This window comes from Aythya ferina (assembly GCF_964211825.1).
Source record: "Aythya ferina genome assembly, chromosome: 2".
NCBI classification, from domain to species: domain Eukaryota; kingdom Metazoa; phylum Chordata; class Aves; order Anseriformes; family Anatidae; genus Aythya; species Aythya ferina.
In genome coordinates this window covers 61,382,936-61,408,023 of record NC_140297.1, presented here as the reverse complement: position 1 = coordinate 61,408,023, position 25,088 = coordinate 61,382,936, and the positions used below count along the sequence as shown (strand labels likewise).

General features: G+C 39.4%; 1 protein-coding gene across 6 annotated transcripts in view; it reads left to right on the top strand.

Moving 5' to 3' along the window:
* The window catches only part of PDE1C (phosphodiesterase 1C), a 369,737-nt gene that overhangs the window by 47,070 nt on the left and 297,579 nt on the right, over window positions 1-25,088 (top strand). The window contains exon 1 of one of the 6 annotated variants that reach the window (XM_084509314.1): window positions 16,796-17,044. The exons of 4 other annotated variants lie outside the window; for them this stretch is intronic. In XM_084509314.1, the coding sequence (XP_084365440.1) occupies window positions 16,960-17,044 (85 nt within the window). In that variant the 5' untranslated portion in view covers window positions 16,796-16,959. Of the gene's footprint in view, window positions 1-16,795; window positions 17,045-25,088 lie in introns of those variants that run through there. One more of the 6 variants, XM_084509316.1, reaches the window with a different exon arrangement.

The following is a 25,088-nucleotide window of genomic DNA, read 5'->3' as shown; positions in this document are numbered from 1 at the left end:
AAACACCAATGACTTTTTATTTTGTTAAAGAAAAGAAGCCTTAACCTTTTGGTCAACATTCTGTTGTTTGCTTGTGGTTTCCCAAGGCTATTATGTATTAACAATATCTGCACTGTGCAAGTGCTTCTGATCCTGCTATTATGCCATATATTTGTGGAAAGCCAGCTCAGGTTGCAGTGAGATGTGTTTTCCGCGTGTTCAAGTGATGTTAATGATAGGGCTTGGAGAGACTGGTGGAGGAATGGAGCTATGAAGTGTTTGAACTGTGAGGATGTGAATTCAGTCACAATGAATGTTTTTGAAGTCAGAACTCCTTTAGGGTTGCATGGGTTAAAGTAATACGAGATATTAACTTTCAGACAATTTCTGTAACTGGTGTTGAAATAAATGTTCATTATCTTGTAATGACTGCAACTTACGGAGAATGTAAGAGAAGCTGTTGTGGTCCCTTTGGCTTACAGACATTGGCAAGCAAGCCTAAAGCTTAGATTTAATTTCCCTCTTTAAGGATTTGATCTCATCTGTTCATTAATGTCATTGTTTTATTGATACTAGAATCTGGCATTGAGCTGAGCCTTTACTTGTACCTCTGCCTAGTGTACTGCTGCAGGGTTTGGAGTCTTCTTGATGGCAGTGCTCAAATCAAAATCCAGTCTTGCCTCCACTATCATGGTTTATGCAAACACCAGCTAGTTAATACCCCAAGTGGCTGCCACTCATCTGGTATTTCAGCATCAACCCACTGATGCTGAGGTTGAGTGGTCATTGACACATAGGGAGAAAATCCAGGTGCAGCAGGAAAACAACCCTGAGTCATTAGATTGATGGAAAAATTTTCATCCCACTCTTGTGTGTTGCTCAGCACTGTTGTCTTTATCCTCTTTATTTGCTGTGAGTGTTTAGAGTGTCCAGATAGGAATTAAACAGTTTATTATTATTATTATTTTTAATATAAAAATATTTGTTTCCTGGCCTTTCTTTAGTAGACCTATGATATTAAATTCTCACAGCAGCAGCAAATGTTGCTGAACCGTTGGCAAACTCTCATCTCTGCACAAGCATTTTTTTGATAGGAAGTATCTTTGATCTGTTTGTGAAGATCAGCTATGACCAGAAAATGTTTGTACACCACTTGTTTGTAAGTAATGGACTAATGAAATCTACTTGGACTATTGTACAGCGTATGTATTTTTCTATCAAGAGTTCTGTTTTTAATATGAGTATGGGCAGTGATTAAAGCACACAGCAAATTCTTATCTGCCAACTTTCAAGTGAGAGTCTTCTCTTACCACTGGCCACCGTTCTGTGAGAACTCCCTTGTATGTTTTTTTTTTTTCCAACTCTCGTGTGGCAAGATCTATGGAATTCTTCTTTTACTGTCTTTAATAAGCCAGCCATATCTGTATTTTCTCAGAAAACCCCCGTAGTAGTTACTGAAGTATCTGCCTAAGGTGGTTTTGCTTTAGTACTCAACTGCATTACAAATGTTTTTCTTCATTCTCACTGCATCTTCCCACCCAAAAAGACTGCTGAGTCCTTTCTCCACCTGTTCTACTACTTTGGCTCTTTTGGCCAGTTCTACAGGCATGTCGTGTGCAGACAGCTGGAAGCAGGGCCATACACAGTTTATGAATATGGGACAATTAGATAACACAGAGCAAACAAATGTGAGTAACATTTTACTAGGCTAAGCATTAATGGGCTCACCATGCTAATGAAGGCATGCAATAAGTCTCTGTTGGCTAGGCAGTCCTCAGTGAGGCAAAGAAGTGCTGCCTTCTGTTGTCTGATCTTGCCAGATATCCCGCATATCCATCTTTTGATTTTCTGATTTTCTCCAAAGGTTTTATACCTTTTCTTGTTGGTATTTTTTCTTTTGAGTCCTGGAGTAACTTCATGATTTCTTTGTTTTTAGTCCCCTTATCTTGCTGGCTTTAGTTTCTGCTCTCTACTTTATGGCTCAACAGCACTTTTTATTTTTTTATTTTTTGCAAGTAAAGCTGAGTGATGGTAGTGCCACTGCATTTCACACAGCTAGGTCTTAGGTCAGTAAACTGTGCCTCAGTGGAAATAAGGGTTACAAGACTTCTCTGCTTCATACAGAGAACTCTTCTATGATTTACCATGGTCTGATAAGATATGCTCTGTAGACCACAGTAAACTGTTTACTTATAATGGAAATTTGAATTCAAATCACAAAAGTAATCCAGAGAATTTGAAAGTGGAGGCCTCTTTAATTGGCACAAAGTTGGATTAACTGCAAAAAATGGACTAAAGTCATAGTGCCTGAGCATAGCAACCTGCATGTTTCTCTCTGGAAAGATGCCCATGTTTATACTCATTAGATACCATCATATATGTTTTCTGATTGAGTCCTTTTACCTCATGCACATATTATGGTGTGTGTGTGTGTGTATTTTGCACGTTGAATCAGATGTCTTGAGGTAGACTATCGTGTAGATGTTTTAGAAGTGAAAATACTCTCCTGTTCCCAACACAAATATGGCTGCTTTTGCTCACATCAAATGGTAAGTAAACTCATAAACCACGTGTAAATGACTTTTATAGTATTTAACTAGTGTTTTTTAGCTAATTAGCACTTACCTGCTTGGGGATCTTTCTGCTGGAAATGACTATACTATTAACAACAGTTCCATTCTGCCAGTGATAAGAAGCGTTGGAGAGCTACTCAAAGGCCCATATAATACTCATATTCTGTATGTGTGGGTATTGTAGGTCTGATTTAGTAAGGCTGTTAGCCAAGGACATCTTTGTAAGAAAAAATAATTATTCACATTCCTGAAAAGATAAGAGTTGTATTCTTGAAGGCTCCTTACAGATGATCTGTGCTATCATGTTGTTGAACAGTCTGATTTCTCACCTTTCTCCCTTCTTATACTTTGTACTGAGTTAGTGACTGAGCATCCCTAAATGGAACTGTCAGAATCAATTTGCCATTCACGTCTATCTCCTCCAATGACTAAAAGACTGTTTAAGACTGTTTTTCTTTTTAAACCTTCTTATTTGTAATTGCAGTAGCAATCATTCAATGTTCCCTGTTTCAGAGCTCTGAGAGCTGAAGAAGTTGACTTGGCAACCAGGGAATGCTTGAGATGGGAGTGGAAGGCACTGGTTGGCTGGCAGCACGCTGATGATGAATCATGTTCATACTGCTACAAATCCATGGCAAGCGAGTACTTCCTGTTCCTTGTTATATAATGGAGAACACCTCTGAAATTCAGAAGATCATCAGTGTTCCCCCAGTTATACAAGCTGAGTGAAACAAGGAGAAATATATCATGACATTTGTTAAATAAATAACTTGGTCATTGCTCTTTACCATGTAGTTCTTTGCCCTCAGGAGCTGCTGGGTGGCAAAAGAGAACTGTTTCTTTTTGTTGTTGTTTCAGCTGCACAGACCTTGTTCAAAGACACAGGAAGAAAATTCAATAAATTTAGAACACAAGCCCTGAGGGTTGTTCACTACCTCTTTAAAGGAAAATTACTTTTAACTGTGTAGGATTTGATACACAGGTAAACAGATATGGTTGCTACTCTTTATGAAGCGTGTTCACTAGCCAGTATGTGTTGGTTTAAGGGTTATCTCTGTACTGTTGCACAAAAAGATGATGTGACAAACTACTAACCTGTCAGATTTCCTGCTGTGGTTCTTGCAGGGAGGGATTTTCCCTCCTGTGCTTGTAGCTAAGCACCTCAAACTTTTGTGGTCCCATGCATTAAGAGGAGAAAGAAGGATCTGTGACCCTTTGGACAGTTGCAGCTGGTGCCTGCAGTTGTGAAGGAGAGAGGGGCTGTACCAGGACTACATTGCTTAGAAGGGCCCAGAGCTTAAAATGATGCTGTTGGAAGGCCCTCATCTCCAGGAGCCACATCCTACAGGCTCTCCCTCTTGCCATCCGGTGCACCAGAGAATCCATATAGCCCAAAAGGAGGATGTTGGAAAGAAACTTCAGAGACCTGAATTTATGGCTTTTGGCAGAGTATTCAGATGTCTGGGGCTAAAAAGTTTTTTTTTTTTTTTAAAGATATTTGACTGCAGAAAACATTGCTAGTTGTGTTCTAGTTGTGAGTTGCTAATTGTGAGTCATATTTATGACTGTAGTTGAAGGAAATCCACTGTTCTTTGTTGGAGATTTTATTTTCTACTTCAAATTAGGTTGTAAAGCAAGACATAAGGAATAATTGTTTAGTATGAAAAGCATGAAAGAGACCAGGTTAAGTTAATTTAATATGTCTTTCATATATTACTACAAAGATTTGTCAAGCTAAATTTCAAGTATAGGTATAGGAATACAACACAATTTCACTTGCTTTCAGGATTTTACTATTTCTTAAATATTTAAAAGTAAATTGGTCAGAAGAAATTTTCAATGAAAGGTGCTTTTTGAAAACAAGTTTTTGGCATCTCAGCTCATTTTTTGGTCACATTTCTGATTTAAAAAGTCCTTAAGTTGAAACTGGAACATGTTACTAATCTACTAGAAGGTAATGCATGCAGCAGTTGAAATATTTACTCAACACTCGTGTTCTGTAACATGTCTTGGAGTATTTAGATTCAGTGTTGGTTTTTTTCCAAAATATTTTTTTTTTCCCAAAACCATCTTTTTCTGAATAACAAAATATTCTAGCAAGTCTCAAAGTGCAAGGCTTTTGTGAATGCATGAGAAAAGTTGGTGAAATTTTCCATCTTAACACTAATTAATACATACACATATATATATATTTCTCTTTACATGGTCTTTTGAACCTCTGAGACCCAAGCACATACAAAACTTACGCTTCTGGGATCTTTGGAGTTTGTGTGCTGCAGTTTTCTTTCCATAGTTTGTTTACTATTTTGAAAGTTTTATTGGCTTATTATTGTTTCTAAAGAGTAGATCTAGAATTTTTACACCTTAAAAATATGGTAACTTTTTTTTTTCCCATCAATTCGGTGAGATTTTTGAAAATCCAGAACACTTTGGCCATTTATCTATCTGCCTGTATCTTTTAGTCTCTAGCAAGAAGAGCAGAGACTGTAGGAATTACGCTGAGCTGAATTGAACATCTTTGCAGTCTTTTGGTAGCTCTAAGACTAATTGTCTCAGGCCCTGGCCTTTTTCTTGACACCTCCAATGGCATGACCAACGTGATAATTACCGTGAAGAAAAAGTACGGCTGTGGCATTAGCAGGGTCATTTGGACTGGGAGGAACATGGATGCACTGTATCTGTATGACAGTTAAAAAGAACTCTAGCTTTCCTGCTTTTTTTTCCATGTTGAAGATCTCAAGCACTCTCCTTTTACATTTATTATAATTTACAGTGTATATGCTTGCAAAAGACTCTCTTTCTGTGTCAGGGAGCAGTGAGGGCTGGTAACTCCCTAAGGGCAGGAGAAGCAGGAGCTGTGAGTGACCCATGGGATGCTGTCCTGGGGGTCTGAGCCAGGGAGGAAGAGCCAGGGGCTGGTAAATGTGTGAGGAGAGGAGATGAGCCGCATCCAGTTAGAGCTGGACACAGGGCTAGAGACAAGGATGTACAGAGGTTCCATGTATCTTGACAACACAGGGCTGGAGATGAGCTGTAATGTCCACACGAGGTGTCCATTCAGGGGATGAACTACCTAGAAGTGTAGGCCTGAGGTTCATCCAATAGGTGGGACTAGAGCCAAGCCATCTACAACTAAGCTTAGGCTGGACCTGGTGCCTCTAAGCTGAGCTGAAATGGATCAACTGGGGCCATGGGCAGAGGTGTTGGGGAGGTCCCAGGTGAGGCTGGTCAGGGCTGTTAAGACCTACCAGTGCCGCCAAGGCCTTGGTGCTAAGTAGTAACTTTATCAGGCCTCCATACCCTTATGAGCTCTGGGAGGAGGCAGTCCTCTGAGTTTGCTAAAGCTAAAATCTTTACGGCTTCCAATGAACTCTGTCCCCTGAGAAAAACAGGCCTTGCTAGGTTTTATGATGATAGATGGAAAATGCATTTATCATCTGGTTACTAAATTTTTGGCCTTGTAAGAGGCATTCAAGTTGATGAATTATTTCTGCCAAGCTAAGTTAACTATTTTATCTCTTAGCTGAGAGCTCCTAGAGGTGGTTCAGTACTCACAAAGTTCAGCCATGATGTGTAATAAGAATTGCATCAAGGTACCTTGGATCCCAGGCCAAGAAGCCCTCTGTTGAGGTGAAATACCATCAGAAGCCTAGATTCAGAGACAAGACTGTGTCTTGCGCAATTCCGGGAACTTTTTTTTTTTTTTTTTTTTTGAGATAACTGTACAGGTTTGAGTGGATTATCCTTCAGGACTTTTTATACAGGGAAGATGTTCCTAAGCTATAAAACAAATACAAAAACAGTTTACCTAAGGGTGCGGTGTATCAGTTGATTAGATCTTCTAGCCTCCTATAACTGAAATGACATGAACACTTCTTTACTGTGAGGGTGACAGAGCACTGGAACAGGTTGCCCAGAGAGTCTGTGGAGTCTCTGTAGATATACAAAAGCTGCCTGGGTGCCATCCTGTGCAATGTTCTCTAGATGATCCTACTTGGCAGGGGGATTGGACCCTATCATCTTTAGAGGTCTCTTCCAACCTCAACCATTGTGGTCCTGCTTCTATCTTGCATCACCTCATCTTCACTCTGCATCCTTTTTGTTTCCTCTTGAAGCAAGGGAACCTTAATTTTACATTGGGGTCAATATTACAGACTCTTGTAAGAAAGAGTAGTCCCTTAAAAGAAAGGGGAGGGGAGGGGAGGAGGAGGAAGGAAATATATAATATTAAATAAGTCAGTGTGTTCAAGTATGAATATTGACATCATTTCAGCCAAATATTTAGCACCTTCCCTGAACTCTGGTGCTCTTCTGACTTGCCTCAGCATGTCTTTGCTGTTAAAGTGAAACAAATTAGCTGTACCAAAGGAGAAGACAGGACAGCGCATCAAGGAGGAGGATGAGAAGGGTGGGGAACCACTCTCTTTTGTATCAATGGCTGACTTGGCTGCTTCTGAAAGCTGATTATAAGGAAATCCTGTGTTGCTGTTCACTTTGGTTCACTCAAAATCAGCCTCTCCCACCTTTACTTTCATGAAGATTGAGGTCAATAAATCAATGTCAGTCTTTCTGCTAATTCTTTTAATTTACTGAAATTATTACTGTGAGAAGTTGATTCTTCATAAAAAGGAATATTTTGATTCTATTCCATAGATGGAAGAGAAAACTAATGCTATATCGACATGAATACAGCAACACTTGTTGCTTAAAAAATGGAGTTAAAAATAACATGAAAGTGAAATAAATCCTTCTATTCATGTCCAAATGCTAAAGAATCATAGATCAATGTTGGGTGTTCCCTGCTTTGCTGGACATAGTGGCCATTTTACTTTGTCCTCTTGATATGGCTGCAGATGTGTGCTGACAAATGGAGAGGTTATAAACAACTATTTTATTGGCCCAAGATTTGCAAGAGATGTGGGAAGGCTACATGAACCTAAATGAAATTAATTTCTTCCCACATTGCTTCATGAACTCTGCTGGTTCTGTTTGAGCTCTTGGTATCAGGATTCTGTTATCAGACACTGACAATTGAAAGATTGCTCAAGAGTCTTTCTACTAATCAGCAATAATATATGCCAAGTACTTCTGTCAGCATAACAACATAAAGGTTTTTCTCTCTAGCTAATTGTCAAGGCTAATTGCCTCATGCATCACCTCTCTGAAATGTGTACTTATTTACTACAAATTCTGCTTTTCTTAAGACATGAGTTTGTGGATACTTGGTCTAAATATAGGTACAATTATACTAAATTATGTTTCCCAACAATAATGGAAAATCTCTGCTTCTCAGCACTAAACTCATCCCCAGAGCTGGGGTCAGGAAAGGTTTTCTCTTTTATGTGAGATTAGTGTAGACCATTTCTGTGCTTGTTGACTTGCTTTCCTATTCATTTTTTATCTGCCTTGAAATGTGGAGAGGGGCGGGCTTGTTTGAATCTTCTGGAAATTCTCACCTTAAAAAGCTTCTACTGAAAGTACTACTGCTGTCTTGGGTGTCCTGCCTTTGATCTTCTGTCAGTGTTCTTTGGCAAATTTCATGTTAAAGGTCTGTATATTATTTTGATGTGTGAGACTGTCTGGTGGCCTGGGGTGTGCACAGTTAAAGAAGCAGATGAGCTAAACGTTTTTGTTTTTATTGCCTATGATTGTAAGGTTGTGGTTGTGATGATCCTTACCAGTTCTCATATTACGACGTAGTCTGAGTGTCCTTGGCACTGAAATTGATTTTATGGGCAGAAAAAATGGTAAAGTATCATTTTATTGAATAATGAGCTATGATGGAGTTGCATGAAGAAGGCAAACTGCTTTACATCCATGCACATAGTAAAATCCACTGACTCTGCTAGTCCCAGATTCTACTAGTACCACCAAGTGTTTGGAGGTACAATGAGGAAAGAATATTCCTGATACATGAACATCTTCAAGGAGTTCTCCACCCTCCCTCTTCCCCCCCTCATCCCCCATAGGTACTCCCTAACGCAAGGTAAATAATTTACACGGCTGCAAAGATGTTTAGGTGGCTTTCAGGCAATACCTGTTCTGCTCTTGGTCTTTGAGTGGGATGGGAAAAAGATGCCAATAGGAAGTAGGTTTATGGAGGCAGTTGTCCACTTGATGTTTTATTAAATTTATTGTATTTTTTATTGTATATATGTGTGCAGAGACACAAGATTACCAAACTTTGAATAGGCAGCTTACTGTTGGAAAGCCATGATGCTTGGGCACGGACAACTACAAACTTCCACTTTGTCATTGGGGTAGCAATTCTGAAGGAGCCTGTAGAATGGTGAATGCTTACTATTTCCAACCTGAAATTAAATTACTTGGTTCTCTCCTGGTACCAATCATTCTGGGCATGATTCAGCATCACTAAGGTCACAGTCCCAATTTTTAGGCAAACATATTAGCTAGTTAGCTAGGCTCCCTCTCTGCTCTAGCTAAAACTGTGTAGAGAGACTCCATCTCTGGAGGTATCTGTGCCTCTTTCTTGATTATAGCAGGTGTCTACTTGACTAGCTTAGACTGGAGCCTACTTTTCAAATGCTTAGAATCTAAATGAGTGTTTTAATCTTCCCACACTTCGCAAAGGTAGTTTGCTAACAGTTCGAGGTCTTGGGATGAAAGCTGCCATTTGTGGTACAGAGATTTAGCACAGACTAGGTTAGCAGGAAGTAAAGGGCAGATGGCTGCCAAATGGAATGATATTATGCATTGGGTCTCTCCTGCTTAAAATAGTATGACATTTTTGAACCAGTTTTCCTTTTTTTTTTTTTTTTGAAGATGGAGCTTTATACATTTCATGAAAGAAAGCAATTCTCAATACACTCACTTTCATATAATTAAAAAAAATCAGATTAAAGTAATGAGATAAAAAGAAATCTCATAAACATTAAGGATTTAGACAACAATAGATTTTTAACTATGAAAAATATGCTTGTTGAATCTCTGACTTTAGATTAGAAATAAAATATTAGCCTTCACAGTATGTAACTAAAAGGAACCTTCTCTTCAATAGCATTCCCTTACTGATGATTGAAGTATTATTGAAACCTAGTTTTTAGCAATAGAATTGGTTAGTTTTGACACAAGTAAATTTGCTGCATACATAATGTTACTAAGTCTGGCACAGGTCACTCATACCCTGTGCTATGGCCTCCATCTCTGCATTAACTGTATGGGGAACCCAGAGAGACCATGCACTTTAATTCAGCACTTACTGATATGCCTGAAGTAAATAGTGTAGAAACCCCTTCTCTTCTCTTCACTTTCAGGGTAGTATTTGCTGATTAAATTTTTCCTGGGACTAGGCAGCTTTGCTCTGCCTTTCTCCTTTCTCTCAAGAGCTGTAGAAGAACAATCATCTATATTATGATTGTACATGGTATGAAAAGGTGTTTGTGTATGTGCTTGTGTGTTGCGTGGGTGTGTTGTGTGTACGCTTCAAACCACCTTTTTGCAGCTTAATTTCCATTTATTCAAGTGTATCTGTATCAACAAGGAGAGAACAGCCAGTTCTGCAAATAAAATATAAGCTGTGTTCATTTAACATCAAGGACGGCTTGATCTGCCCAAAAAAGCTTGTGCCTAGGAACTGTGTGGCTATTAAAGGCGGTCGAGTTTTGGACACCTGCAAAGAGCGGTTGGAATTGTTGCTTGTTTTTCTTGCTCATATTTGTATGATTGAAGGAGAAACAGCTGACTTGGGAAGGGAGTGGTTTGGAGTGCATGTAGGGTGTTAGGTTGTCATTTTTACCCAGGTGTTTTTTTTTTTTTTTTTTTTTTTAAGGTAGTTTAAAGAGAGAATCTGACAACTTAAACATTTCATTAGTTTAGTAGTGGTCTGGAGAGGATAAAGTGTAAAATTCTACCAGAAGTAACATATAAAATATAGAGAAAATCAGGCATATATAAAATGTTTATAAAAATAGGGAGAAGTAATGCTCTTGGCTCCTTTGGGAGGGTGACTAGCTAATCCCCTGTTACACAAACAAACAAAAAAAACAAACGTTCTATTGGTGCAATGAATAACTTTATGAAATAAGTTTTTTGTTTGTTTGTTTATTTTTTATTCTTTTTTTTTTTTATTTTTATTTTTTTTAATGTGACTGTCCACAGCCCAAAGCATCAGGGACAATGATGACTGCCAAGGAATCAAATATGATGCAGTGATTTGGATGTGTGCACTAACTGGTCCCTGTCTTTCTATGCTTTCTTGATCTTTTAAGAGGGATAGCGAGAAGGAGCAAAATCAAATCAACCAACAAAGTAAATTTATGGTGTGAGTACCAAGAGGATCAGAAATCTTTGTGGAAAAGAAAATCTTTCACTATTGCTTTAATTGCAGGATAGTCCCAGGAATGCTGTGAGAAGTCAGCTGTGTACATGGCAAAATCATGTAGCATTAATTTTTTTTTGAAACTTGTTTTTGACACTGTTACCACTAGCTTTATTCTGTTGTGTAATGGTATAACTTTTATTGGTTCTGATTTTGGTTGAATTGCTTTCAAGAATGGCTGCTGTAATATGGAGAATCATATTACATTGGAGAATCATACTTCAGTAGTGTGCAAAATGAGACCAAAAAATCAAATTAAAACATAAAGGCAAATTGAAATTGGATCAGCAACACTGCTTAGGCAAGAATGGAATTAGGGCATTAGAAATGTTTTGTTGTTGAAATTGTATTTGTTGAAATTCTATTTGTTTAAAAAAAAAATAAATCTCATTTAGAAAGTGGAACTACACCCACAGGCATGGGTGATTTTGGCTTTCAAAGTGCTAGGGACTACAATTTGGTGTGTGAAGGAAAGAGGTCATGCTAAGTGTATTTACAGGGATTCTTCAAACCTTTCATGCTCTCATTTTCTGATTTAGCATATGTCTAGATTACACTGAAAAGATGTATTATCAAGCTACAGTATCATACTATATTTTTCCTGGATACATTGCAAAAGATGGACCTTGCTGTTTCTGGATTGCAGTTAGTTGGATGAGGATCACAACTCACCATGTTACTGTCTGCAGGCCATCTGGAAGAAGTGTAAGCCATTGACAGGGGTCCTACTGCTTAACTTCAGTCTCCTCACTAAGTTCCCTCTTTGAGATCTTAGAGGCCTTGATCTTCTAAGGGGAGATCTCTGGAGAGCGACTCAGATTTTAGGAGTTTGGAATCACATTTTGGTTTGGCTGCTCACTGCAAGGGTAGCCTTGGGGTTCCTCTCTTAGACATCTCAGCTAGGTGCCTAAAAGTGGATGATAAAGATTCTTGCTGTGTTTCTAAAGAAAACAATGCATTTCTTGAGTTGCACAGCTGCTTGAAAGAGCTGAGATGAAATCCAAGTTAAAAATAATATTACCACTCTTTTCTTTCCTTTCCTGTGCCAAGAATTTATCAGATGCATTTGGATTTTTATCCCACAGTATGATGTCATTTTAAATTACACAAAATGAATGTGTGCTTGGAAACATAAAATACACCAAAACAATGCTCCAGTACACTGGAGCCTGTTCCTTTTGCCTGCCTTTGGTAAGGGAGAAAATGGTGAAGCTTGAAGCAAGCAGAAGAAATCAGAACAGACGAGCATTAAAAAGTCATATTGCCTTCTGGCTGTCATGCCTAAAAATAATCTAAATGTAGTGGATATTCCTGACAGTGACACCTTCTGATAAAATCATTGTAACATGCAGATGGAGTACTTCTAGGAAACAATAAAATAAAGAAATTGTCAGGGAGGAATGCAGTCTCTTCATAAACAACCTACAATATGTAACCACATTGCTTGTGAGAAATACACTAAGAACCCCAGGGGATTTCAGCTTAACTTCTTCTCTGAGGCCCTAAGGTGTTTTCTTGAGATTCATCAATCCTTGTTGAATCCAGTTCAGTCCTGAAAAGTGCCGAGTTATTCTTTGGGATGTTAAATGTTTCAAGCAACAGTGACAGTAGAGATGAGAGGAGCCCTCTCTGACTGCTATCAAAAACACTTGCTTTGAAAAATGGAAACATCATTTGGAACACCTTATGTCCTGAAGTTTTCCTGAATCCAAGGCAGGATTCTGTAGGACCTGCCTGGTGGTTCTGTGGTCCATGCACTGGAACCCATAATCCCACAGATTTCTCAATACTGGCAATCCTGAATCTGGAGACACCTCTGCCTTCATGTAACTAATCCTCAATTTTGGTTATATAGTCAGAAGGCTTCAGAATTGATATCCTTACCAAAGGGAATGGTAAACTGAAGAGCAATCCAGTAGCTAGGAGGAGAAAGGTTCAAAAGCAAAACGCTTTCATGCGGTGTTTATCTGAGCTGTGGACCTTCCTGTTGAAGGATGCTGCAGATGCTGTGGATGCTGAAGAATTTAAGCTTATTGAACAGAAAATTTCTGACAGCCTATGAACACACAGAAAATACAGCTGGCTCAGAAGATATCTGGTTGGATTTATTATGTCACCATAGTTTGCCTTGTTCTTAACCATTTCTAGCACTTTTACCATTTTCTTAACGTCTATTGTTCTGGCAATAATGGATATATGATGCAGAGCTGGATATAGGATACTGCTAAATGAATCTTTGGTCTGATCTCCTATTTTTGTTCTTAATATTCAAATTCAAGTTGTCAATTAATTTAGGGTACCTGAGACATTTCTCAAAAGACAAAAAATCAGAGCTCCTAACTTTGTTTACTTTGGTGACGGTCTACAAAAGCACATGATTGCCTGAGGTATAAATTCATCATTGCTCCGATGAAATTTGATTGCACAGGGAACAGGGTCAACAGGAGCACAGGGATGGAAAACTGGGAGGACAGAGCTCCAGAGCTGCAGGAGTGAGTGGGAGTTTTGCCCTTGACTTCTGTGGGGCAAAGGTTGTACTTAGCACTTTCATTTTCTCTTTCTCACAATACAAGAGCCAGGGATGTGCAACTGAAAGAACAAGCCATGACTTTGAGCTGATACATAGTTTTTCTATATGCAACTCATTTTCAGATTTTTTGGGGGGGAAACATTTGGGTGTAAAGTGCAATTAAAAATATTTCAGTCTTGCTGAGACAAAGTTGTGTGAACCATGTACCTGCTTTTACTCCAAGAAATGGACTGCCTGGGGATAGGAAGACAGTGTTTTGTGTTTGTGTTTTAGGTGACTGGGTGTCTGCTTTTTTTTTTTTTTTTTTGAGACTTCCTCTAGCATGTATGTTGGAGAATGAAAGCTTGGATGGATCACTGATTTCATTAGATATGATGTTTGATTAAAACAGACCTCCTGAAAATATGCAAACTCTTCTAGACATTAAAAAGTGAAGTGGAAAATATTAAAATAATTGCTGTTTTATGTATTGATGAATTAAATGTTACCATGGATACCTTGTCTGTTTACAGCAATAATAATAAATATTTTCAATTCACACTGTGCTTTTCATCTCAAAGGATCCCCAGGTGGTTTACAAATGACATACATGGATTGCTCTACACGACACTGAACTGCAGCCGCAAGAACTGTCTAACGATTTATATTGGTACTGCCTGGCAGTGCAAGGTAGAAAATGTACTGTACCCCAAATGAATCTGTAGGGATTGTTCAGGAGAGCAGAATGTAAATGGCAAAAATGAAATCTAGCCAAGAGCTGAGCAGCAAAACATGAAAAATTGGATAGGATCAGGTAGCAAGTTACTGATACAATTCGGTAATTCTTTGACGAGCCAGATTATATTTTTACTGGAGCTGGAAAGAAAATATATCCATCTTACATGTTCCTTTTCACCCTGAAGTGAGTACTTCTGAAGTTCTGAAGGGAGAGAGCATCCCACTGCAAACAGCCTGTTTAGGATACTTCTCAGGAATAGGGGAGGTCAGTTTTTAGCCTTATTTTACCAGTTTTCCCTGCTGAGTAGTTGTCTTTTCTCTTCCTTGTGGGAGATGATTGTTTTGAACTTAAAAAAACCCACAAACATATTAATTCAAATAATTGGTAATAATTTCATATTAATTGGAACTTGATCAAGGTCTCTTTCCAAGGTAATCCAGGTGTGCACAGCTACTGAATGTCTGAGTCCTTTTCTCTCTGGTAATCTTTAGAAAGTGAGTGATGCTCCAATGAGGATGAGAAATGATCAGCGTGGAAATCACTTTGTGATCAGGGTGTTCTCCTGAGAACAGAAATGCCAATACAACTCTCCTGCTTCCTACACAAGTGCGTGGTCCAAACCAGGGAGCAAACAAGGCTGTGGGCTTTTTGTTTTGTTTGACTTATAATAAAGTCTACTCCTGGAAATAAGAAACTTGACTGAAACTTCATGATCATCACTGGTATCTTTCCACCATTTTTTGATGAACTGATGTTTTATCGTTTAAATAAAAATCAGTCATAAAAATACAAACAACAACAACAACAAAACAAAAACAAAACACCTAAAAAAAACACAAACACACAACAACAAACAAAACAAACAACCAAACCTGACAGTTCTACTTTTCACCTTTCCTTTAGATAACACTTAACTTTATGCTTTCTAGATACAGTGTAATTCTCTATGCCTTTGCTTTCCTAGGCAGATCATTGGTGCTTATGTAGGTGAGTGACCTATATAACCAGTGACAGAGAAAATGATTCCTTAGAAGCACTTTATACTTGGGCTACTTTTATATTGTTCAGGAAAGGCAGCTAAATGATGGAGTCCAATAAACTGCTTGAAAATTTTTCATTGCAGTAGCTGCCTAAAGAGCAGCAACTTTTTAAAACTGCTGAGTTGTGCCTGCCCTCCTGAGGTTACATATAATTGCAGGTGCAAGTGATGGAACTGTTGTGTCTCAGATATTGCTATTTCACACTTCAGTCCTGAAAGGCCAAGAAAATTGGAAGACCAGGTCCTGCTTTCTGTAAAAAATGCACCCACTAACAGCTTTTTTCTTAATGAACTCGTCTTGTGTTATAGATCAGCCAATTCATTAAAAAGAAGAAAAGTTAAGTCTGTTTGGCTGAGGCTCTTGACTGGGCTAGAATTAAGTGGAATTTAAATCAACTGTATGGGAGCTCAGCAGTGACTCTCATCCATCCTTTGAAGAGAGGGGATTTAGAGTGCAATATTTCTATCTAACTTAAGCTTTTGTCAAACTAAGGTAGGACTGAGGTTTATACTTTAAACACAGACCAGGCTTGCTGATATTTTGTAAACCTTTTGGATTGCCTCGGGCAAGCTTTTAGCAAGCTCTCTCTGCTATAATTTTGATGTCAGTCTTCCTGAAAAGTAGTGATTCCATGTCATTTCAACAAGGAACAGTGCAAAACCTGATGAATTTGCCTGCAATTTACTTCTGTTCTTTGGAACCTGAAAAATGGGAGCACTTCAGTAGCCCTGTTTCTATACCAACACACAGCAAAGGTGTGTGTGTGTGTGTGTGTGGTGGGGGGGCCCCTGCACAGATTTACGTGAACTGGAATCATTAAGACATTGACAGTGCTTTCTCAGATACCTATTTATAAAAACTTGTCTTGCTGCAAGCCTTTTGGGAAAATTTCATCAGCCTTAACCCTTAATTTTGTCTGTTCATAAGAAGGGGATGACCTGCCTTCCTTTCTCAGCGGTGTGCTGCAGTTTTCTGAACACAGCTTTTAACTTAAAAAAATAAACTAATGCAGAGAGGTTTATAAGCCATGTGATGAACCAGCAGGAGGAGGAGGAAGAGCTTGGAAGACTTCTCTTTATGTGTGCATATATGTTTTACTCAGTTTATCATCATTACTGCTAAATTACTTCTGCTGTTTTCCCACAGTCACTTAAGTTTTTACTGATAATCTTTTGTACTCTGTTGCTTGTTGTGTTTCAAGAGACTTGCCATTAGTATAAGAAGTGGATGATTGATGGTGTACTCTAATCTTGGGCTGATTCATTATATCCCGAATGATTAAAACCCATTGCTTCTATCTGAAGGGCTGAAATCTGAGCACAATTTGCTGCAAGCCAGAAGTCCCCCTGAGCAAGGGGAGTCACAGAAGCAGGGACTGAAGCAAGGCAGGGAATATGAGGCGCATCAGTGGGTAGATCATAGCAAAAAAAATTTTTTTTTTTTAAATTTTACACGGAACTCCTACGCAGAGATTTGACAGATACAGCTGGCTTATTGACTTGGTAGTTTCTCACTAATTGGCTGCTGGTTTGGGTACCGGAGCCTCTAACCGGTGGTTAAACCGCGGGCAGGCATGTCGCTGAGATGCCAGTGAGAGCGTCTGGGGGAGGAGAGAGCAGCTGGGTGCATGCCTCTCGGATTGGGCTCCCCGCGCTGGGAGATGTGTGAAGTTGGGTGTGTGTGCTGGCACAGATATCCAAGGGCAGCTCAGAGCGAGCTCGAGCGCGCTGCTTCCAGGGGGGAGAGAGCGGCTGCTGCTGAAAGGACAAGCTGGCAGGATCATGACAGAGCCAAGCAGCAGAAAGGAAGGATTTAAAAAATGCCGGAGTGCTACTTTCAGCATTGATGGCTATAGCTTTACAATTGGTGAGCTGGATTTAAATCCCCTTCTTTCCTTCATTTTCTCTTCTGCTTCTTTCCTCTCTTTTTGCATCTTCAGGTAACAGACAGCTGTTGCTCACAGTTGCTTTTTCTCCCTGCATACCTTTAAAATGTATAGATGCCCTGCAACTTTTTTTTTTTTTTTTTTTTTTTTTTTTCCCATTATGCCTTCTATATTTAATTCTGTCTAAGAAACTTGTCTGTGAAATGCAGCCACTGTAAATCCTCTCCCTGGGTTTTGGCAGGAGTTCACTGAGCCGTTTGCAGAACTTCTTGTTTTAGAACCTTATCTCAGGAAAGCCACTGTTTCAGGACTGCGTATTTCCAACCTGCTAGCTGTGTTTCCTTCCGATGAGCCCAGTAACACAACCCTTGGGAGCCTTGGTTTTGTTTCCAATATTTCTTTGTTGTTTTAGCAAGTGTTTCCAAATTCTGGAACCCTTTGTCACTCCTTAGGTTGTATAAAAATAAACGTAATCATTTTCATTGCCTCTCTCGAATACAAGAAACAAATTGCTGGGGGAGGGTAAGATGTGAGGAGAGATTAGGAATTTTAGGACTGTTTGTTTCTCTTGTAGCTGTTTGAAGAGTACAATTTATTATGTTCACTGTCTTGGGGAAAAGTGAGGCTTCTCAAAGCAACAAGTGACTGTGTTTTTTCCAGGAGTCTTGCTGTGCAGAAGTTAAAATTGGAGGATTTTCTAAGCAGGCTACCCTGCTAAAACTGCCCATTTCACAAGGCTATGCTATATAAAACACAATACTTCCTAAAACACACTTTTATAGCATTTTAATCTTCAAATGAAATCTAATTTAGTATATATGGATAACTTATGTGAAACAAACAATCAATACAAATCCCCCTCATACCTTTTAAGTGGCAGAGCTTCTACTTTCTTGCAGTTGTGAAATCTGGGAGTCTTTTCTGATTTGTACTAGTATAACTGGGTCATGGTTTCATCTAATAACGGTGAATGTAAGCTTTTTGTTGGTGTGGGAGGTGGCACCTGTTTTATCTAATCCTCTGCTTCACAGAAAACTTATTTTTGCAACCATCAAACTTACTGAAAAAAAATGGAGACAGAAATGTATGCTTCACTAAAATATATTTGTGTAGTAATCTGTTAATGTGCATTTAGTATTTTAAAGGTGAAACTGCCAGGTATATACTACTTCAAGTTTGTTTCTCTGGGAAGGTGGTAGGCCTCCACAGGTTAAGTTGCAGCATGCTGACTTTTGAACTTCCTCTCCTTAATCTCTCCATCTCTCATCATCATTACTAATAGAGATATTTCTTCAGTTTGTGTCATTCTGGAGGATAAACATTTCCTTTTTGAGCCTAGCCAGTAGAAAACATTATCCGAAGATGCTGATGCTGAGCATTTATGACTGCCTAATTATTTTGTTTGTTCGTGAACAAACAAGCAGGATTGCTGTATTTGTTACTCTGCTGTCTTTATTGCTACTTGTGCTCACAAAACAACTAGACCAAATTTTGGACCAGATGACTCAGGCAATTGCAGTTTCTTTTGCTTCTTAGGACAGTTGTTACATAGTAGCCCATGTGCTGTTTTCTTCTATTTGATGTACACAACCAACGTATTGATTGTGAGCTGTGTGTTATATAACACTTATTTTTATATCTGGGTAGATGTGCATTGGATTGACTCACATAACCATGAAAACACTGTAAACATGCTATCTAGTATTACCAGCACAGTGTGGTGGACAAATCTGAGTGGTTAATGTATTAGTTAATCTCTATGTTAAAGAAAATGAATGTATCCGAAAGATCTGACAACAACATTAAAGTGTTGGGAATGAGTATGTACTTTCTGGGATCAAATAAGGCTTTTGTGTAAATAGCTGTTTTCAGGTACTGCAAGAAGGTTTTGGGGAGTGTTGAGCTGCTGCACCTGCTATTGAAGTATGTCAGCTGGGAGAAAAGACCGAATCTCTTGAGGAACAGGGTAATATTAGCTTGAGATAAATGTATTTCCACTTGCATGCAAAAGCAGCATTAATCCACCTCTATTCTAATTGCTAAGAAAGGATCACAGTGTTCTGGAAAATGATCATTTACAATTAAAGTTAATGAAAATCTTTGTGAAAGACCTAGGCCTGAAATCAAATGTGAGGGTGCCAGGGAATGGAAGAAGGCTGGTGCTCCTGGCTGATTGCCTGCAGTTATGACTTTCTGCCTCTGGAGATGGTCAGCATCCATTCACGCAGCAGGGCAACTTAGAGCAGCTTCTAGGCAGCTCTAATTTTCCCCTCGCTGATTTCAAGTGCTGGTGGATGGACGTCAGATCTGTGGGAGCTCAGCACTTCCCAAGTCCTCCACAGATCCCTGTGGAAGTATCTGGCCTCCAATGTTAAAAGGCAAAAGTATGCCAATACCTCATTGCTTTGTACAGAAAGAAAGCTGATTGCAAATCCCTCTCCTCCAGATGCCAACCACTGTTTTAGCAGAGCCCATGAGGAGCGCTGAGGTGTGCTGCTCCACACGCACTGAGAATTTCTTGTGTGGTTTTGGAGGTTGTGCTTATGGCCTTTTGGCACTAGAAGCGTGATATAAAGGGACTGTAGTGGAGCTATAGGGAGCCCTTTACTGGGTCCAGAGCTACAGAGCGCACCATTTAGCGAGACTGTTTGTGATGAAGCAGGCAATTTCTTTTGCTCTAGAAAGTTTAATACGTCTCTAATGAAGGCTTCAGTACCTTTATTTTCCTTGCTTTCTGTCAGCAGATTTCAGATTTCAGTCTGTTTCAGAGCCTAATTATATAAGTTATTGTGTTCGAGCTCTTCTTTAACTTTGGCTAAATTTTCCTGCGCTAAAAGTAAAATAAAAAATAAAAAATAAAAAAATACTAGAATGACAGCTGAGTTTAAAGGAAAAGAAATTAAGAGGAACTCATGCCTATTTTTTTTTTTGTCCTGCACTTTGTCTCATCACTCCTGTGTAAATGAAATACTATTAAATCAGAACACCAGTGTTACTTATTGACTTTGCTGCTGTAATTATCTCTCTAAAGGTGCAAAACAGAGAAACATTCACTGCCTTTAAACCTGGGAAAATGGTAAACACAAACATTAGCAAGAGGATATTTTCTTTCTGCATTTATCACCTTCCTATGACTAAGAGCTAACTTCATTAAAGCTCCCACTCTCTGCTTTTCATATCCAGAAGCACCTGGCAACACTGTTTTAAGTGTCCTGTCCAAATTTATCTAATAAATTTATTTTTATAGGTTAGAATGAATTGAAGTGATGGGGAGTTCTGCTGTAACTCAAGTGTCATTGGAGGAGGGATGTGGAACTGAAACACTTAGTTTAGCTCACAGCAGCTGTTTCTAAACCTTGCAGGAAAGTTTCTTTAGGAGGACCAGTGCTCCATTTCATGTGCAAAAGTTCTTCCTCCAATTATTGCTAGAGATTTGAGTCCTGCTTAGTGGCATTTTCAGCCCCTACTTTGAAATATTAAAAAAAAATAAATAAGGTTTTCTTAATGTTTCTAGTTTCTTAGGTTGCAGTTCATGGTTTGAAACCTATTTCAATATCACTTGTAAGGCTGTCACTGTACAACCTGTGAAGAACACTCTAAAGTAGGGTTCTTTGTGGGTTCCTCAAGTTCATATCAGGAATCTGTTGTGGTCAAAGCAAATGTTGCTTGAGAGGGTGTGTGTGTTGTCTTGATATGTGTTGGGGATGGGAAAGATTGGAAGCAAACTAGATACTGAGCTCAGCATTCTTAGAGTAAGAATTCTCAGAATTCTTAGAATGAGAAAATAATTCCTTCAACTCTGTGTCACCTGTTTTATTTTTAAAGAAAATGCCACTGTAGTCTCTTGATAGACTGTATGTTAAGATCTCCATATTCAAATTAAAAAAAGTACTTCAAAAAAATAAAATAAAAAATAAAGATTGTAGAAAGAAACCAGGGAAATAAGAGCGGTTTCACTCTTTGTGTACTGCATTTTGCCCAGAGAGGTGTGTATTTTAGCAATTCCTAATGTAGTTAACTGTGTTGTTTTTGTGTATTGATTTTCAGCTTTTTTGGAGTTGTTTATTCTTCTGAGGGCAACAGCAACTTTGCAAGCCACAAAAGAGGCAGGCTTTAGCAGAAGACTCCCACAGCCCATACACAGGCACACACAGTGTGTTATTATGGAGATTTGCTTTATTTCTGCCCTTAATTTCTTTTCACAAAAAAGTCAGTTTGAATGAAAATATGCTGTAATTGCAAGATGTTGACAGATCTGTCACTGATTCTGTGTGCGTGTCACTCATAGCGTTCCTTCAAAGGAAGTCTGGGAGAAATGGCTGTGGGGTCGGTCCACTCCTGGGAAGGTAGCACAGGTATCTCTACCTGTGCAAAAACAATGTCCTTGGCAAAGAAGTGAAAGGGGAATGCATAGCAACCACTCCTGTTGGGGATTATAGCTGTTCTTTGTCTTTGTACCTAAACTATGTATAATTGTCTTTGTTACAAAATCACAACTGAAATATTTAAAAACTAAACAAAAACACAAATCCCAAACTTTGCTTTTTCCCCTCCCTATCTGTCTCCCGACCAAACCCTGAGAATACCTTCTCAATAAAAGCTGATAAGCAGTAACAATTCAGTGTAAAGAGTAGAGTGTTTTTTCATCTAGTATCTAGAAACTGAGAAATCCAATTTTATTAATATTAAAAAAAAATGTAGCTTGCAATAGGACATGGCACTGTTAGATATGATTTAGCGAAGTCTAATGCTGTTATAATAAACTAGTAAGGAAAATAACCCCCCTTTCTCTTACTTCTCAAAAATTTACCTGAAGAAAGCTACAAGCAAATAGATTGTGAAATAAAGCAAAAACTGAGATTTTTTTCCTGCTTTTTGGGTTACAAAGCTGTGTTTTAGTTTCAAACCACAGTGGTTTTCATCTACTCTGCCTTGATTATTCACCTGAAGGGAGGCTGCATTGCTGGCATGTGTGTTTGTAGGACACCCAGCTGGTTCTTTGTGCAGAGTGGCATTCCTCTGAGCATAGTGATGGGCAACACGAATTCCTCTTGTTGCTTTTATAAAGGGGTGGAGATGGTGATTTCCGTGGCCCCTACAGGGACTTGACATGGTACTCTACCATCGGTGTTTCAGGGTGGACTGCTGTGAGCTAAGTGATCTCTGAAAAGACTGCAGTGTTGGTTCTTGCATGGCAAGGAGCTTGGCAGTATTTTCATGGATCTCAGCCTGTTTACTTCTGTGGATGAGTTGCCTTACCACTCCTACCTGCTGCTCACAGCTGTGCTCTGCTGTGTGTGTCTTGGCATCCCAAAACACAGTGGGTGTCTGGGGCTGACCTCTCCCCTCTGAGCTTCTTTGCAGGCCTGCAGTCCAGGTTCATAGGCAGCACGCACTGGATCACACTCAGATTGCAGATCACTGTGGCAGGGTCACATCAAAACTACTATTTTCTTTCCTCCTCTTGATTTTATTTATCTCAGAAGCTGTGAATGGCAAGAACTTGGCAGTAAGTTTTGACATGAGTGAATGGGCATTGCTGTTACCGGTAGCTGACTTCCACGTAGAGCAAAATAACCTCCAGAGCCCTGCATGAGGCGGAGAGATGTTGATGCATAAAGTCACTAACATCACTGTCCAGAAGCATTCCTGCTTCTTGAAAAATTATTTACATGATGTTTGTGGAGGTTGGTGAATTGCGTATGTCTGGGTCTTGGTGATCAGTCTGTCATGTCTGGATCTACCTTCAGGACTAACATCACCAAAAGGCCTGAGCCAGTCAGTCTGTTGGGAATAGGATGCACTAGTGGGAAATATCTATGATAACTAGGCTTGTGGGCCACTGGGACCCCAGTGCAAGGTGCAAAGAGGGCAAAAGATGGAAGTACGTGGCTGGAAATGAAGACTGCCATTTCCTTTGCTTCGGATCCCATACCTGCTGTGCCATTTATCCCCCCACTCCTACCTTGTGAGGGAAGGAAGTGCAGTCAGTTCTCTAGACAACAAATGATGGTTGTTCTGTATCAGGAGGGACCCCATTCTACCATGGTGTAAAATGTCATTGTTCCCACTTTTATTTTCTCTCTGGTCTTCGGCCAACTTGTCCTGCTCCCAGTGCTTTCTGGATTGATACACTGAGATTAATTACAAATTTCAGACTCTAGAACAACCAAAGTTGAAAACAAATAAGCAGGCAAATAAGCATTCCTCTGTGCTCAGTTTTAGGCAGCCAGCCAGGCCCATTTCTGAGCAGGCAGGCTTTGATGGGGAGAAGCGTTCCCTCACTTGCAGCCCCAGCCAGCTCCCTCTCCTGTGTCGAAAGCCAGAGGTCTGCATCTTGTTTGTACTGCTGGTGTGAGGACCAGAGTCTAGGAGCTCTCAAACCTAATAGCCTTTTAGGATTTGCATCTCTGCTTCAAATCTTCTATTTTAAACCCTCCTGTTGTGCTAACTGCCCCATTCTCCTGTTGTAGTGTAAATTCAAGCTCATTTCTCCAAATGCATGAGTAACAAAGCAGAAAGCTCCTGGATGCATCCTGTGCTTATTTGTACAAGTGCAAATCAAGTCAAAAGGTGGGATCCTGGCCAGCACTAAATTTGCATCACTCCACTGCAGTTGGGAGACCTTCAGTGACTTAAATGAGCAAAGGATGCATCTCTGGACAGTTTTTGCTGGTAGAAATGTGCGCTGCTGTAGGTTAGAGAAGAGGCTGATGTATGCACAAAGGAAGGTAAATCAGGCAGCTTTACCACAGATTGCTTCCAAGACTCTGTCAAGATTTTGCTGATATTTTTTCCTCTCAAATTCTCCCTGCCCAGTGACAGAGGTTGTATCTAGTGATCTTTCTGAAACTTGATTCCCAGTTTTCCGATAGCTACAGGCTCAAAATATTCAGGCCAGGGAGGTTAACTCTCGTGATTACATCAGTAGCTGTGTGCAAAGTTGGAAGCGTGGTGAGGGGAAAGTTGTAGTAATTACTGAACAGATGCACTTAATGAGGTCTCCACTGGCTTCCCAGCTGGCGAGTCGAGCCGTGCACTGGGACGATACGAGGGCAGTTGCTCGGGTCATGGTGTGACATCGCATCCTCCCCCTTGTTGTCATAGCAGCTGCAATCAGCCCCCTGAAAATTTCCCTTAGAAAGACTGCAGGCATCATCTTTCTCCATTAAATGGCAGCGTGTGGTGCTTAGTCTCTTGCTGCTGCATGATGCTGCCTCTTATTTCTGTTGATGTAGTGCCTTTTTTGGCCCCCTTCTCAGAGTGATGCAGAGTGATGAGACCTGTCAAATGGTGTGCTGTTGGGAGAAGGGGCTGGGTAAGCAACTTGCTCAGCCAGTACCACTTAATTCAGTTTTGACTCCAAGTGCCTCTTCTAAAGTTAGTATTTAAATAACCAGCTTATACTCATCTGGGGTGAGAATAAGGAAGGCAGTTTGGATCTGGGTTGTCAGTCCTTTCTCTCTTAGTATTGACAATGAATGCTTATTAGAAGTGAAAGCTTTCCAAAATCAGATTGTACCAGTTTTTTCCTTGCATATGTGGGTAGCTGAAGTCCTTGCAGTTCCTCCAAGTGACATGCTGATTGCTTTTTATAGAATCTTTTCTTTTTTCTTTCCACTTCTGGGTCTCATACTCTTGAACTGTGGTAATGGATCCAGTTCCCCAAAATAGTACTGCTGTTTTCCTCTTTTACACATTACCTCTTTCCTTCTTTTATTCTGCACTTCAAAATACCAGTGTTAATTTATTTTGAATCTTGACCACTGAAAACAAAGCTTTTTTACTCTATTCCCAGCAGGCAGATTAGTATATGAAGAAAACTTCCAGGGATTTTGGAGACAGACTCAAAGTAAAAATTATAAATACACCAACTTTTGAAATTTACAGCAAAACGTCCTTTTTTTTTTTTTTTTTTTTTTTTTTAAACAATGATATATATATATATATGTATATATATTTAGACAATGATAATTGACCTACACTTACTATGCAGATACTCTTAAGAAAACCTAGAAGGAGAAT